This window comes from Malania oleifera, chromosome 10 (genome assembly GCF_029873635.1).
Source record: "Malania oleifera isolate guangnan ecotype guangnan chromosome 10, ASM2987363v1, whole genome shotgun sequence".
Lineage (NCBI taxonomy): Eukaryota > Viridiplantae > Streptophyta > Magnoliopsida > Santalales > Ximeniaceae > Malania > Malania oleifera.
Window position 1 is genome coordinate 88279930 of NC_080426.1, and position 16341 is coordinate 88296270.

At 36.8% G+C, this 16341-nt stretch overlaps 1 protein-coding gene across 1 annotated transcript; it reads right to left on the bottom strand.

Moving 5' to 3' along the window:
- Window positions 1–3549: 3549 nt before the first annotated feature.
- LOC131165484 (uncharacterized) lies at window positions 3550–11272 on the bottom strand. Its single transcript, XM_058123343.1, has 5 exons — window positions 10278–11272; window positions 8778–8881; window positions 7252–7428; window positions 4455–6313; window positions 3550–3784 (listed from the first exon to the last, which is right to left on the bottom strand). Exons 1-5 carry the CDS (start codon window positions 10484–10486, stop codon window positions 3635–3637), a joined length of 2499 nt encoding a protein of 832 aa, XP_057979326.1. The 5' UTR covers window positions 10487–11272; the 3' UTR covers window positions 3550–3634.
- Between the last annotated feature and the right edge of the window lie 5069 nt (window positions 11273–16341).

A 16341-nucleotide genomic window follows, 5' to 3' on the forward strand; every position in this document is an offset into this window, starting at 1 on the left:
CCGGCAGATTTGCAGAGAACTTTTCCAGGAGCGTCGTGGTGGCTTCAGATCGTTGAACCAGAAAAAATCCAGCGCGAAATCGAAGAGAGAAGGAAAGGGAACCGAAGGGTAAGAGAGAGGGAAGTTCTGCGCAAGAAAAATTACTGAAAATCACGTTTAATCCCTATTTATACTTCGAGATTCGTTGACGAGCCACGTCACCTCGTTGACGAGTCCTGTAGAAAATTCGTCGACGAACTTCAACCCTCGTTGACGAATTTCAGGCTTCCAAAAATCCTCTCTCTCAGTATCTTCTAGTCGATGAATCCTAGCCTCGTCGACAAGCTCTTGTTGTACCCTCGTCGACGAGTCCCCTGTCTTCGTCGACGAGGAGCTGAAAAATTCTCAGGATTATCCTTTCCAAAATGCAATGTCATTGACTGCCTCCTTCTGTTTCCGGTTTCCATTTCCCTTTATCGAGATGATGGAAGTCTTGATCTCGATTTGTGTCTCTTGAACACTCGAGAACCAGATGCATGACGGCGAGGTGTATGTGTCAAGCACAAAGTAGTCCCTAAGAGGTCAAAGTGGTTGCTTCTCCACCACAGGTTGGTAGGGAGCTTGGGGTTCTGAGTTTTGAGTAGTGGGAACAAGATTACGTTCGACCATAGCTTTAAGTTCGGACGACTCAACACACTCAGGATTAGAGGTGGGTTTCCTAAGGGACCTACGGGATCTCTTAATCTCGGGATCTATAGGAACTATCTTAGGATCCAAAGAACGCAAACCAAACATACACAATTGAAGCACATAGATTCAATACTTTAGTATATAAAAAAAAAAACAAAATTAAAAAAGAGAAAAAAAAAAAAAAAAAAGGTAGTAATATGCTAAACTAGCAATTGGCTAATAACTGTAACCTAGTCCCCGACAACGGTGTCAAAATTTGGTAGGCACGCCAAGGCTTGGGTCATTAACTACCAAAAATAATATTTATAGAAACTAACTAATCCCAAGTTCTATAGAAAGTGGGGAAAGTCAGTTATCGATCCACAAGGACTCAAGTGCAGTTATCAACCGTTTTCAATCTAGTTTATTATAGCCTTGCGTAAAAAGAGAGTGTAAAGGTGGGGGCTTTTCTAGCAACCTAATGAAAAGCATGTAAAATCTATACTATCTCTACTCCTACAAAACAGTGCTTAATTAATAAATCGGACTTAGGATGTCGTGTGTGTAAACTCCGTTCAGTCAGCTATATGTATTAGGCTAAACGGTGAAAGGAACCATTCGAAGGCATAGGGTAGCAAGGGTGCACCAGTCGTCTGGAGCACAATTGGGAACCGAAGTATACCTTATCTCAGTGACCACGCAAAACCTTTTTAGTATTTACTGCCTACTAAGTATATCTGACTAAATCGGTAGTAATGCTATCTTATCTTTAAGACTTCATAACAATCCAAGCAATAAAGGAAAGCAGTTAAATCAAAACACGTAAATCAAAGAAAGTAAAGATGACTTCGTATTGCAAACTTAAGAGTCTGTCATTAATAATCAAAATTACAATAGAGAACTAGAACATGAATGTAAATTGAAAGCAGTAAAGATGAAAGCAAGTAAAAAAGATGAATCCTTTGTATTCGAATCGTTTGTCACGAACGACTATCCATACAACTGAATGATCATCCAATCTACACGGAAAGCACAATAGTTTCGCCAGTTGTCACAGACCTTTGAATACACATTGCACAAATCAAAATATGTATTGAAATCTACACTACTCCTACTCTATATGGCTCTCAATGACGTCTTAAGTTTGTTAGTAACATAAGAGAGGCCAAAGAGGAACCCAGAGAACATGTTCGTAGTTATTATTTATACTCATTAGGGTTTACAAGGTTTGAATTTCAAAATAGGAAAGTTCTACCAGTATCTCGCGGAAAAGATTGTTGCTGTCGACCAAGTCGCACCCATGCATTCCCCTGATCGCGTTTTGGTTATGACTCGTGGGAAATCAGGAATTCAACTTAAGCATCTTCTAAACTTACTCGCACCATAGGGTATTACTAGTCGTGTTGATAGTTGAGACTTGCAGGATCTCAATCTTCGGGTAATTTCAGGAACTCGACTTGGTCGCCCTTCAAAGTCTCCCTGATCGAGCACTTCGTCGAGACTCTCGGTATTTCTTGGCTCAGTCAGCTTCAGTGTCTCGATGTGGTCGCCCTTGAGGGTCACTTGGTCGATCACTTGGTTGAACCTTGCAACAATCTTCTTCAGTTTGAACCTTGGAGTCCGCAACTTGAGACTTGGTCGCCCCTTGTGTTTCTAGTCACACCACATGATCGAGCATAGTCTTCTTTTCTTTTGATGATCCGAGGCTTTAGGGACTAGGCTAAACATCTAACTTAGGCTTTATGCGCTCCAATTATCCATTGGCTTCTTACAATGCTTTACTCCTCGGTTTTAACCTGTCTTTCCTAAAACACGAACAAACCTTGCATAACTCCTAACTATATTAACAAAGGGTTTCATACAAGATAAATGAGAATAAACAAAGGTAATTGAGGACTTAAACTAATGCATTTTAGGGACTCATCAGTGATCACTCATTCAATATAATCGCCTTAAAAAACATATCATCTAAACAAAGTAAATCATGTGTGGCATAGTCATCCAAGTGATTAAGTGGAAAAAAAAATCACCTAGAAGAGGTGTAAGTCAAACATTGTAGGTGAGACACAAATCGCCTAAGGAATGGAGTCGCTATCACACAGGTGAAGCAAAAGTTAAGTTGTCACGCAGGTGACAAAGAACATGTAGTCATCAGATGTTAATGGTTGCCTAAGCCATCGAGTGAAGTTTGTCCCTCATCAAATGACAATGGTCACCTAAATCATCAAGCGAAAGTTATCATCATCAATCAATAAGATAGAAAATCATTGAGCAAGCATGTCAACTATGATAAATTAGACCTTTATTTTCATGAAACACTCCCAATTTATATGATTAGATTTTAAATATTTTATAAACTTCCTCTTTTGTTAGGATTTATTATTTTGAATATATGTTCATACCTTAGAATTAATATAAGCTTGACCCGATAAGGGCATAAATGTGTAACATTTATTATAGGGAAATTTCCAACTTGACTCAATAAACATCATGCAATTACCCAATTCTAAACCAGCCTTAATGCCTTTCATCCCTCTTCTCTCTCTCTCTCCTTAACTTTTCTAAGTTAAGTCTTTTCACCTCCCTCTTTCCTCCAAACATTTCTATAATTCTTACTATTGCTATATCTTACACTTTTGATGAAAGTTGAAATAATGAATCCATTCATAGCTAATCCACCATTTGCCTATCTAAATTCATACCATCTCTTGAAAGCTGCTTGATATTTTATCTAAGAAATTTAAAGGTGAGATCTCCATTCTCCATCTATCAAAACCAACTTCACTTCATCCCTCAGAACTTCACTTTTTATGCTGGTGCTGACGGAAACTCAATATTTACATGCGAGTCTCCCTGATGCCAAAATTTTTTGGTCTACTGAAACAACTTCAACAAAGAATATAGGCCCAAGAAACTCACTTTATTTTGGCACATCAAAGAAATATAAATACAAAATGTATATACAGGTTAACATCATTGAAGTCCTTCACATCTCTGACAAAAGGTTGCTGATTTTTCGAAGTTCCTTCAGAGCAGCCATGGCTGTAACTTGTCCTTTGCCAACCAGTACATTTTTAGACAAGTTCTCCAAGGTTCCCACCTGACCCCGATCTTGCTGGAAAGCCGTCTCGATCACCTGCCAATCAAAATATTTGGGTAAGGAAGGGTAAGGAACACCGATCAACTAACTAAACACAGCAGAAAGAAATTATCCAGCCATGACTCAAGGTATTTGAGAAAGCAACTTCAGAGATGAATCCCTTGTGCGCTACAATGGCTAAAAATTGGCTATGGCCAACAATTAAATATTTCTATTTGCAAACACACCCCCCCCCCCCCTTCCCCCACCCCCCACATTGCAGGAAATGAAAAATAAAAAATTTAAAACCATAAAAACAAAATTGCTGGAAATAAATAAAGAAACAATCGGGAAATGTAAGTGGAAAATGGCAACACGTCCAAACTAAGTGGCCAAGTCTATCAATTTCCAAAATATTAATTCTGAAGTACAACTGAAATACTCGGGTCCTGCTTCCTAAATTGATCCCCAAAGGTTTCTATTGCCATTTTCAACTGAGTTACATCCCTATACACACCACCAGCATCTCATTTTCTGCATTTGAAAATAATCACTTCTTATTTTCAAATAAATAAATCAGTCTAAGAAACTTGTCCAATAATTTCATATGCTTAAAAGGTTCTGTTCAACATCTAAAAGCAAATTCTCCTCAACAAGGTTACCGAAAGAACAAAAGAGAAGTGTTCTATATTACTGAAGATGCACACACTTAAAGTCAGATTGTTACCTGAATATTTTCAACCATTGACTGTCCAAGATTCCTTAGAGCAACCATCACATTCTGATCAATAGCATCTCCTTTAGTGCTCAAAGAAGAAAGATCAGTCCTATCAGTTACAGAGCATGCACTGCTGCCATTGGTAGATTTTGTGACCCCAGGGGCACCTCCTTTCTCTGATGTCCCTTCACCAGCAGCATTCCGCCCAAACTTCCAAAGCCACTGCAATTTACCTGGAAGGAGCTTCCGTTCTTTCAATCCATTTATGGGTTTTCCGGTAGAATCATTTTTAAATTCAAATTCTGGAAGGGCATTCTCAGGGGGATCTGAGACCGGAAGCGGTGAATCATCAGTGGTAGTTTGCAATGACTCCACATTGTTAGATTCATAATCATTTTCATCCAGGGATAAATTTGATGCAACACTACTTTTCTCTGAATCGTGATCATTAACTCTGCTAAAAGGACTTGTTGGGGATGAGAAAATAGAGGAATTTTCTTCACTACCAGTATTACCACTCAAACATCTTTCCTCAGCTGTAAAATTAAAGTTCTGATTTCTACCACCTTTTTCGTCCCTGTCAACTTCCACATGGAGTGGGCCTTTCGGGCCTGAAACTTCATTAGAGCTTGTTTTCTCAATATCTTTCTCCAGGCCAAGTTCACGTGACAAATCGTCTAGCAAACTTCGCCTGGTAGATAACCTGGGATCCTTTCTGCCACTGTCAACTTTAGCTGGAGATGGATCAGATTCTGCTCTCGATAAGCTCAATCTTACCTTTTCTGACCATCCTTTTTTCCGGGTCGGATCTTGTTTTCCTGAGCCACTGTGCCTAAGTTCTTCTGCCTTGTGCAAAACCCTCCACTGCTCTTCCCAGTAACTTTCAGGTACCGAACTTTGTGGAGTTTTAGGTGATACAGAATCAGATGAAAGGCTATTAGCTCTCAAAGGCACCGATCTACTTCGCTCATAAGCCGCACTTGTTGAAGGGAAAGGAGATGAGACATTTGCATCCAAAGCAACGGCTTGCAAAGATCTCGCCTTCTCAATAAGTTTTTTCAGATCTACATTCCCTGGAAAATTCAGCAATCTTTGAAGACAAGAAGTTGCATTCTCAGTAGCAAGCAGGGAAGATCTCAAATGAAGTAACATGGAAACTGCCATAGCAGAGATGAATGCCCCTCGAGGTGAACTAAGGACCCCAAAAGCTGCCACATCTTCTTCAGGGGCTTTACTTAATTGACCATTGTCCGACGCGAATATCTCATCCCATATTATCAAAAGGCCTTCGAGTGAAAATTCACGTCCAAATAAAACCCGTAACCAACGCAGGGCAAAGTACTGAGGTTCGACCCCAAGCTCAACAAGATGGCTATGAAGAGATGCATCAACAATAGAAAGCAAATGGTATAATGCAGAAGAAGCTTCAATCACAGGAGGTAAGCCGGTGTGAGACCCACCAGCAGGGGAGGGAGAGAAAAAGTCTGCCATAGCAACAGCGCCATGAGCCCCACTCATCAAAGCATCAAACATGCAATAAGCATCATGTTCCATAAATTTTTCTGATAGTACAATACCCAGTTCACCTTCTGCACCATAAGCATCACTTAGCAAAACAATGGATTGTATCTCAGGATCAAGCTCATTCAGACTGCTGACTTTCGTCATGTTTCCATGTGACGCAATCTCATCTTCCATGGAATCTGGGAACTTCTTCAAATCAAACTTGTATATCATATCACTTTCGTTAAATGACAGACCATCAAATTTATCAGTAAAATGGTCTTCATAAAGCTTTCGAACTTCAGAAAGACGCTCCACGTCCATATGAAGAACATATAAGAGAGGAGCTAAGAGTTCATGCATTCCTGTAACCAAACAGAGAAAAGCATGACTAGGAATGCCATAGAGAGAACTCAAATAAGAAAGATGAGTGCTAGTATTAAAATATTTTGATAATAAACAACTGAAAATATTTAGTTGCAATTGAGAGTAAGCAAATAGTCTCAGTATATTAAAGGTCAAAAAATTAAGACATATATCTCATTTCCATTACATTCAATGCTATAATATAAGCCAAACTAGGGTTTGTGAGATAAATAGACTGCCTCAGTGAAAATTTCAGAAAACATGACCTGATTCCACTTATTCAAGAGGCACCTGCATGAATATAGTGCCATTGAAGTTTACAGCAATTCTCAATTATATTTTACTAATAAATATTTTTTTTCCTAAGAAAACATTATATAAGCAACAAGCATACTTCACATGAAATGAGACTGAAATTAATGCCTTCTAGTTCACATTTCACAAGCAATTCACTGTTCATCAAAAGAATAAAGTATCCTAACAGGAACTAGATACTTGAATAACTATCAAGCAACAGAAAATGGAAATAAGTAGTGTGCAAAGATCACTCGATCTCATGGAAATTATTCTCATAGAAGAAAAACAAAAATGGGAACACTGCTCCCAATCAGGAGAGAAAAAAAGCCCAACCAGATTGAAGGTGTCAGTCAACCCAATCAGCAGGTGACAACACCCTATCCTCACTGTCCAAGTGTGGGAGTGTCTCTAGCGTATAATGACTAGGTTATCCTTTGACTAAGGGAATATTCTAATACAAAATAGGCAAGATTACTGTTTCCAAGAGTTCATTACATTCCCACAATTTCAAAAATGATGTGAACTTAAAAGGTACTTTCCTTAATATATGTGCAAATTAAACTTTTTCAACTGGAAATAGAGAAAAACCAAAAAATGGGAAAATACTTTGGTTTTATGCTTTTGTCTTAGTGTATCTTACCTTGTCTGTACCCATACACTGGATGTTTAAGACACCATAATAACAATATTCGTCTTAGCATGCCTTGGCATCCCAGCGTCTGAAAGTAGCTCTCATGCTCTGGATATAGACGTGACAAATCCTGGTCAACCATTTTCTCCAGCTCAGCATTTCGAAAGAAGCGACCCCACATGCTATCTGCATACAAATCATAACAGAGTCAATGAAATCTGTAATCCTAACACCCATCAGGGAGTATAACCCAGGTTCTTAAAATTGGGATCCCAGATAAAGTCACTGGAAGGGCTAGCAGGATCAGATGGTAGGATTGGATTGACAATTCCAAGGCTCTAAAAATGATATAAAATAGATCAAAATATGCTTTCATGGTTATTTTTTCATAAATTTAAATATTTAAACCTAAAAAATGATCTAGTATGCACGCAAGACTAGGAAAATAACAAGTAGCTCATATGGTAGAGCCCTCATGTAACAATGAGATTGCATGTCCAAATGGTTGCATTTTTAAATCCAATTAGATTATGATGGAAAAAGTATATTTATTTATAGAAAATATATTTATACGCATACACATACAATTTTTTAACAAGTATTAGTTAATATACAACTATACAACATGAACATCTAAAACATATACATAAAAAAGCAAACGAATAGCAAATGCCACACTATCAAGCCAGCACATTAACATTTTTGTTAACATTCAAGTAACTATTTAGTTCATTATCATCCCCGAGATCATCATGGCAACTTCATCAAGCCCATCATTAAAATCACCATCACCATCATCGTTATTATAATCAAATGCATTAGTGTATTACATGTATGTTTATATTGTCAGCCTATATATTGGTGTCTGAAGTTTGAAACATTCAATCAACATCAATCTAAAGTAAAATCTTTGAGCCCATAATTTTGTTAATTCTAGATAAATCAAATCACTTCCTAAGTAGCCCTTTCCTCGTACAAGCTATATAGGAAAAAAATCAAGCCTATAGTACCTTGATAAAAATTTAAAAATATAATGTTTTCATTGTATTGTAGGACCTCAAAATCCTGCCTCAATCATACTATGATCCCACCAATTCCACTATGAGCCTTACAATCTCCTACCAATAGGTGATTCTACATAGAATCAAGATCAATTTGGTGAAGTGGGATGTAGGATAGTGCAATCTAGACCAAGATTTTAACCTATGGGAACTACAGGGGCATGCGAAGGGCAACAACCCTCTCTAGAAGACAAATGGACATTCATGTAATATTCCTTTTATCTTCTCACAGCTCATAGGTGAAATAGTAATTTCACTGGTACCGGTCAACAATTATTTCTCCCTGTGCAAGTAAAAAAGATACTTTACATGAAAAAAAAAAATGAAAAGGTAAATCAAGGTGCAAAACTTGATATATCTATTAGTAGAACAGCAACAGTTGTACATTAACTTGCAAGCCTTCAGTAAACTGCTTTCCTAAGATGCATTGCTTAATGCATATGAGGCAGTGCACAAAAAAACAGGCAATTGTACCTGGGTTTTGTGAAAGTGGATTGTCCATGACAAGACCAGGAGAATTACTTCCATCCTTGGGAAGGTGAGGATCAACTAAGAGACGCCTTCTCAAACCAGCATATCTGTGAAAGAGCACCAACATTGCTTAGAGGTTAAAACAAAAAAAATCACAGAAACGGTTGTAAAAAATAGCAGTTTATTTATTTAAGTATGAAAGTGCCTAGATCCTTTCCTTCAATCAGACATCACTATCAAATCACTTCTTCTCTGAAATGGGGACCAGGTACAACAGCAAATTCTGATTGTAACGGTCCAAAAAAATTAGTTTGAGAATCAACGCTATTTTGATTAAAAACAACAAGTTAAAAAATTAACTGATCTATAACTAATAAATCCGAAAATTTTGATAGAACATTGACAAAACTTAAAGGTTTTAATAATGGTTGTCATTTGTTGGTAGACTAGAGAGCTTTCAGAAGAAAAAACAAATCAGCATAAGAATTTAATTAGTTACTTCAACTTAGCAACTGAACTGCATGTAATGAACCCAAAACTAATATGAAAATCAAACAAGCACAAATAAAATGCTTAAAACATAATAACTAACTAGACAGAAATAAATGGTGAACTCTTTTAATACCACTTGCATAACAGGGCAACAAGAAACAGGTAAAAGGTAATGTTCTGCCACTCAAAACACCCCAAAAAACCTTTTCATGTCTAATATTTAGGCATATTAGTGTATAGAACTGTCATGGATAACCACATATGCATAAGATATCAAGAATTTGGCTATCCTATAACTTTAAAAAAACAGCAGCATCTTGGAAGCCATGTGAAAATGGCTAAAAACTCTTCTCTCATCGCCCCTAAGAGAAAGAGAGAGGGAAAGAAAAAGGGGGGCATTGTCCATTTGCTCCTTACAAGCATGTCTACAGCCTTTTCTCTCAAGGCGCATTATGGGATAATACCTGGACCAAATATTGTGTTCATGAACCAAAAGAAAGAAGATAGAAAAGTTTAGGACCCTAAGAAACTTGAAATAGGGGGAGAGAAACTTGCCAAAAGTAAAGGCTGCAGCTAAGAGCATTTTTTTTATATGAAAATATAGGGCAGTGATTGCATGCCCGAAACGAAGCACCACGAGGAACACTTCCCCGTTTTGATCTTCACAGTTCACACGAGAAGTCCTCCTCTTATAACTCATCGCTCAGACTTCACAAAGCATCAACATATACTACTACTAAAGAAAAATTATAAGAATTGCAATATACAAACATATATATAGATATAAAATAGGGATAATTTTCTAGTAATTTAAGAACAATATAGATTAACTATCCAAAACTAGAAATACCCATATCAACAAGTAAAAACCAAATGCTGGCTTCATCATGAAATTTCTAAAAATCATTCAGACTGAGAATACCGGTATATGAACTTTTTTTTGTTATTCGTTTATTATATATATTTTTTTATTTTATTATTTATATTTATTTTTTGGAGAGAGAAGGATACCTCCTCCTAGAATCAGCCGTCACCCGGCGAAGATCATCGATTGAAGACGAAGAAGATGGCAAAATCCCAAGATTTATTCTCCACTGTACGCCTCTGAGATGAACAAAACGCCGATCCTCGCCAACGGATCTTGGCGATTCACATTCAGGCTTCGAAGACGCCGCCAACGATGATTCCGGCAATGTTGGCTCAACCCAGACAGGCGACATGGGTGTCGGGCGATTCTTCGGAGACCCAATTGCCCAAAACTCAACAAAATACAAATAATACACTGATCTGTACAACAGCTATAAAAATTTGTGCAGAAATTCTAAAAAGAAGGTGAATTTAACTGTATTATAGGGAAAGGGTTTTCTGATATTGGGAAATTTTGGTGGAACTGAAAGGGATTACTGGGAATTTATTTCCAATAACTACAGGGAAAAAAAAAAAAAACCAAAACAAAAAGCGGTTTACAGGGAGAAGGAGAGGTTTGGGAGGCAGAAAGTCGGGGTTGGAAGCTGAATTTACAGGTACGAATGGAGGAGAAATAAAAGGAAAAATTTGTGGAGGCAGGGAGAAACTTGCGTCCCTCTTACCGCTGGAGAGATCAGAGAGATCTCCATGATCTCCACTTCAAATTGATTTTCTTTCCTCTCTACTTTCCCACAGACAGAGAGAGAAAGAGAAGAGGAGGGGGAGAGAGAGAAGGGAATAAAAAGTTTGTTTTTTGTTGGTGAGAAGTGAGAAGGAGAAAAGCTAATTGGGACCTGTTGGAAGGGAAGGTGAGCTGTCCTCTTTCTGTATGAAAAAACAAACACCAATTCAGCCTCCAAGCGCTGCCTTGCTCTACCAGAAACTTGCCCCTATCAATGTGTTCTGGCTGATGAGAGAGAGAAGAGAAGAGAAGAGGATAGAAGAGAGAGAGAGAGAGAGAGAGAGAGAGAGGGAGGGCTCTTTTTTATTGTTATTTTTTATATAAAATAAAATGTGCCAAGTGAAAACTATACTTATGTGTTTCTTTCCGAAGAAAAAAAACATGTATTAGTTAATTTTATTACTTGGGCAAGGTGCAGCGAATGCCTTGATGATATAGATGAGCCTTACGTGGAATTTTTGTCTGCTCTTTTGATCCTTCAATTATAGCCCCTTTAAATTTACAATATTGCACTTTCTAGGATTATGTTTTAGTCTTTGGACCCACTCTCTTTTTGCTTATTATACAAGTTTTCATATTTAATCTTGTCATACATACAATGAGTTATTTATTATATGGGCTTACATATTTAGTTGGTGTATGTGGTAAATTTTAAGAATATAGAAAGTGTTGTGTGTGCTTCGATATGATTCTGTATTATCATAAGCAAATGATATATGGAGTTACTCTTAATTATTTTAATAAATTATTCGTTAATTGTTGTGTTATGTAACTCATATACTTGATGGAATGCATGTACAAGAAAGAAGATATAGTGGAAAATCACAGAATTGAGGAGTAATAGGGAAATCGTTGACGGTTTAACTAAATCGTCGACGATTTGGTAGCAAATTTTAGACAAGTTACATATTGTCTTAAATCGTCGACAGTTTGCCTCAATCTGTGGACAATTTGGCTTGAGAATTCAAGGCAAATTTTTAAATTTTGAATAATGGACATTAAGTTGGTTGTGGTTTGAAAGGAAACCTCCAGGGAACTTTATATATACAATATTATGGGTGTATTTGTATTGTAAGAGAAGTAAGAAGATCATTGTAAAGTGTCTTTTGACACCAAGATAGTAAATTACTTTGTTGATTGCTTTAGTGGATGTAGGCATTGGTGAATCACGTAATTTTTTGTGTTGATTTTATTTGCTTTCATATAAATTGTGTGGGTGTGTTTGGTATTTGGTTTTCATTGATTGCTGCATTGATATTTTGCTGTGCAATTACGATTCTATATACAACAAATTGGCATCAGAGCAATTGTTATTATGGTTTCAGGTATTTCATCTGTGAAATTTGATGTTGTCAAATTTGATGGAAATGGGAACTTCGGTTTATAGCATAGAATGGTGAAAGATTTGCTTTGACAGCAAGGAATGATGAAAGCCTTGTTTGGTGTTTAACCGGAAGGCATGGATAAAGCAAATGGGAAGGCATTGGAGGCAAAGATGGTATCTAATATCAGATTGTGTCTGGTGGATGACGTGTTGTATCATGTCATGAAAGAGGATTCTCCTATAACTGTATAGAATAAGTTTGAAAGCTAGTACATGTCTAAGTCTCTTACGAATAAACTATTTCTCACGCAAAGACTTTATTGACTTAAGATGGTGGAGGGTTCGTATTTAAACCAACACATCAATGCATTTAATCAAATCATTAGTGATTTAATGCGGGTTAATGTGAAATTCGAGGAAGATGACAAGGTGTTGATGCTACTAAATTCCCTACCGGCATCTCATAAGTGTGAGACCTTGCTTACAACTCTTACTTATGGTAAAGAGACCCTAAATTTGGAAGAGGTGACAAGCGTGTTGTTGGGATTTCATCAAAGAATGAAAGTATGTGATGAAATTTCATACAGTGAAGGGCTTGTGGTGAAAGGTAACCATGAATGTGGGAGAGATAAAAAATGGATCGAGTCAAAATAAATCTCGATCTTAGTTCAAAAGGAAAAAGGAAATTTGGTGTTTTAAGTGCGGTAAAAAAGGGTACATAAAATCGGAATGTCCGGATTGGAAGAAAGGGAATGCTGAAAAGGAAGAAGACACTTCAAAATCAGCAAATGAAGTTGAAGAAGAATATTTAGAATGCAGTGATGGTCACATACTTTCAGTTTCGTCGGGGTTGGATCGCCTTACGGACTCTCGGATCCTAGTCTAGCGACCCGAAAGATTTTAATGGTTAAATAATTAGGAAAATGATAAATGGAATGGATAAATAAGGAATAAAGGAAAAAGGAAAAAATTTTGAAAGTAGTGAGCAGCAGACCTCGTCAATGAGTTTCATGTCCTTGTCGACGAGTATTCTACTAAAGATCGTCGACGAAGTTCAGTTCCTCGTCCACAAGAAGATCCTAAACGAGCAAATTTCAGATTTTAAGACTCATCGATGAATGAATTTTCTCGTCGATGAAGTTCCTTCTAGACTCGTCAACGAATCTTGTCTCCTCATCGACGAGGCCATGTGGTAAAATCAAGTATAAAAGGAACCAGGGAAGCTTCCTCGCGAAGAAAACAATTTCTTCCATTTTCTCTCTCTAAAAATCGCCTCCTCCTCTGCCTTCTCTCTAACTTTTTGGCCCGAATTCAGAACAAATCGATGATCATAGACCGGTACGGTGTTCTAGGGAAGATTCTCTACACATCTAGTGGAGCAGTTTTCTAAACTGGGCTTTTTGGGAAACGCTCCTAAGTTGAGGTAAGGGTTAAGATTCATAATTTTGGGGTTTTAAAGGTTTATTTCAGGTTTATAGGTTGAGAAAATGTAGAAATAGTAGTTTATTTGAAGTTTATTTAATTAAACTAGGGTTTTTGATTTAGGGTCCGAGTGAGCATCATAGACATCTTTTGGGGGTTTTTGTTGGCGTAGTTCAAGAAAGCAGGTAAGGGGGAAAATATATTAAACCAGATTTTTATGAATTAATTGGAAAATAAAATATGTTATGAATATACGTATATATGTTTTTGTATGAGTTTAAAATGCCAACATTTTAAATTACGTTTTCTAAGCCTAGGGCTATTTTATTTATATACATATAGGTGAAAATGAACAGGATGTAAGTGAAATATTTTTCAAAATAATTATGTAACAAATCAAAGATATATTTCCAGTATGTGAATGTTAAATGTAAATTGGCTTATTTTACAGGATATATATATATATATATATATATATATATATATATATATATATGAATTTTTACTTCTAAATAGTGTGACATGAATAAATAAAATTTTGTGTAGAATTATGTTATATGTATGAGATGCAGGGTATGTAAAAAATGAACTGAGTATGAAAATGTTATATGAAATATACTGCATGTGAGTGTTAATGCAACCATGGAACCAAAAACAGCTGAAAGATGTTAGGTAGTAGACTAGCGCATTTCTATATGGACTAACACAAAAACAGCCGAAAGATGCTGGGTATATTATGAAATGAAATGAAAATGAGAATGAAATGGAAATGAATTAAATGAAAATGAAATGTGAAATGTGAACAATGTGAAATGAAAAAGAACAACGTAAAGTAAAATGTTATGATATGTCAAAGCTAAGAGCATAAACAGATGAGAATTATAGAATAATGACAGACAAAAATAATGTATTATGGTAGTATCATTATTTATGCTTGTAGAACATGTTACGTTTGGGCGGGGCAAACTCTCAGCCTAAGGGCTTGCTAAGAAAGGCGAGTGCCCTAATTAGTATCAGGTGCAGCAGTAGGCTGCATAACGTACTTGGGTAGAGGGAAACTACTTGTATGGACGGTTAGATTTCCCTATTCTCGGGAGCCTTCGCTGGTAAAATTTTGTATGAACTGTGTGAGTACGAAATTATTTCTTCACCTGAGGGCTTACTGAGTAAGGTGAGTGACCTAGTATGTTTCAATTGTGACCTTCGGGTTGCCTAAAGTATCAGAACAGAGAGGTGCTACTTGTATGGGCGGGTAATCACCCCTATCCTAGGTTTTTCTCATTGGTAAAATATCTTGGAGGTGATTAATTAGGTTCAGAAAATGATTTAAGAAATTATGTTAAAGATCTACAAATGTTGAATATTATGTTGATTAAATTTCATGATGGCCACATGCTGATTTAATATATTGTTTATTCTCTTACTGAGATGTGTCTCACCCGAATATAAATTTATCTTTTTCAATACCTCCACGAGATCGAGCTTGGAGAGCTCGGGATTATTATAACATTTTTGGGTTATAAGAAAAAAGGGTATAAACTTGATGATACGTTTGGGTTGTATGAATTTATGTTTTATGTTTTATGTTAAAGTCTTCTAAGAAATGGGTGATTGTGAATACTAGAAGTTGTGGATTATGTTTTTTTTTTTTTTTTTTGGGAGTTATGTATATATGTGGAAATAGGTGGATGTATGATTTATGTTGGAATGTAGATAGTTATAGGAAACTCCATTATTGTATTGTTGGAAGATTATAATTATGTTTTCCGCTGCATAAATGATATTAGAATTTCAGGTATCAGGTAAATGAATGGATTAGTAGCACTCCGGACCCACTTAGAGGGGCAGGGTGTTACAGTTTGGTATCAAAGCATTATATTTTGGGTTTTGCGAACTTAGAGTATAGGAATTAGTTAGTATAAGGATACTAGATGAATATGTTAGGTGTTGAGAAGTACGGATTTTGTTTTGTAGTTTAAAGGGGGAAATACATCGATGATTTCCTGCGATTTTTCTGAAGCAATCAACAGCCTCAGAAAAGCCACGGTAAACCTTAGATGATTTCATTTTTGAGCTGTGAGACTAGTCCTGAGTTGAGAAGTAGGGTGTATACTGGAATTTAGATTAATGATTGTGCTGAGTAGGATATGATAATAGAATTCTTATCCCTTTCCTGTTCTATTTTCAGGATGGATCCTAGGGATAAAGACGTAGAGGCAGAAGGAAGGGATGATTTAGAGACTTCGAGTGAAGAGGGCATTGATACCTCTGCAATGTTATGAGGTATAGCCCGATAGATTAGAGCTAAAATTAGGAAGGATCCGACAGTGCATAATTGTCCACCTTCAGGTCAGGGCTGCAACATCAAGGAGTTTATGAGAATGAACCCTCTGACCTTCATAGGAGGACCTAATCTAGTGGCTGCAGAGAATTGGGTACAGGAGATAGAGGAGATCATGGTTGTACTCGATTGCACGGATGAGCAAAAGGTTCGTTATGCTACTTTAAAATGATTGGAGACGCGAAATGCTGGTGGCTATCTGTGAAACTATTAGAGGAACAGAGGTTGGTAAAGATAGCGCTAACTTGGGAGCAATTCAAAGAGTTGTTCTTTGATAGGTATTTTCCCTTATCTATGAAAGAGGAAAAGATTAAAGAGTTTACTAACCTGACCCAAGGAA

Excerpts from the sequence above, each read along its gene's own strand:
- LOC131165484 (XM_058123343.1), bottom strand. The coding sequence starts at position 10,486 with ATGTCGCCTGTCTGGGTTGAGCCAACATTGCCGGAATCATCGTTGGCG. Across the intron at positions 6,314-7,251 it reads AGTGTATGGGTACAGACAAG|GAATGCATGAACTCTTAGCT; the intron begins GTAAGATACACT and ends GTTTGGTTACAG. Across the intron at positions 3,785-4,454 it reads CAATGGTTGAAAATATTCAG|GTGATCGAGACGGCTTTCCA; the intron begins GTAACAATCTGA and ends TTTGATTGGCAG.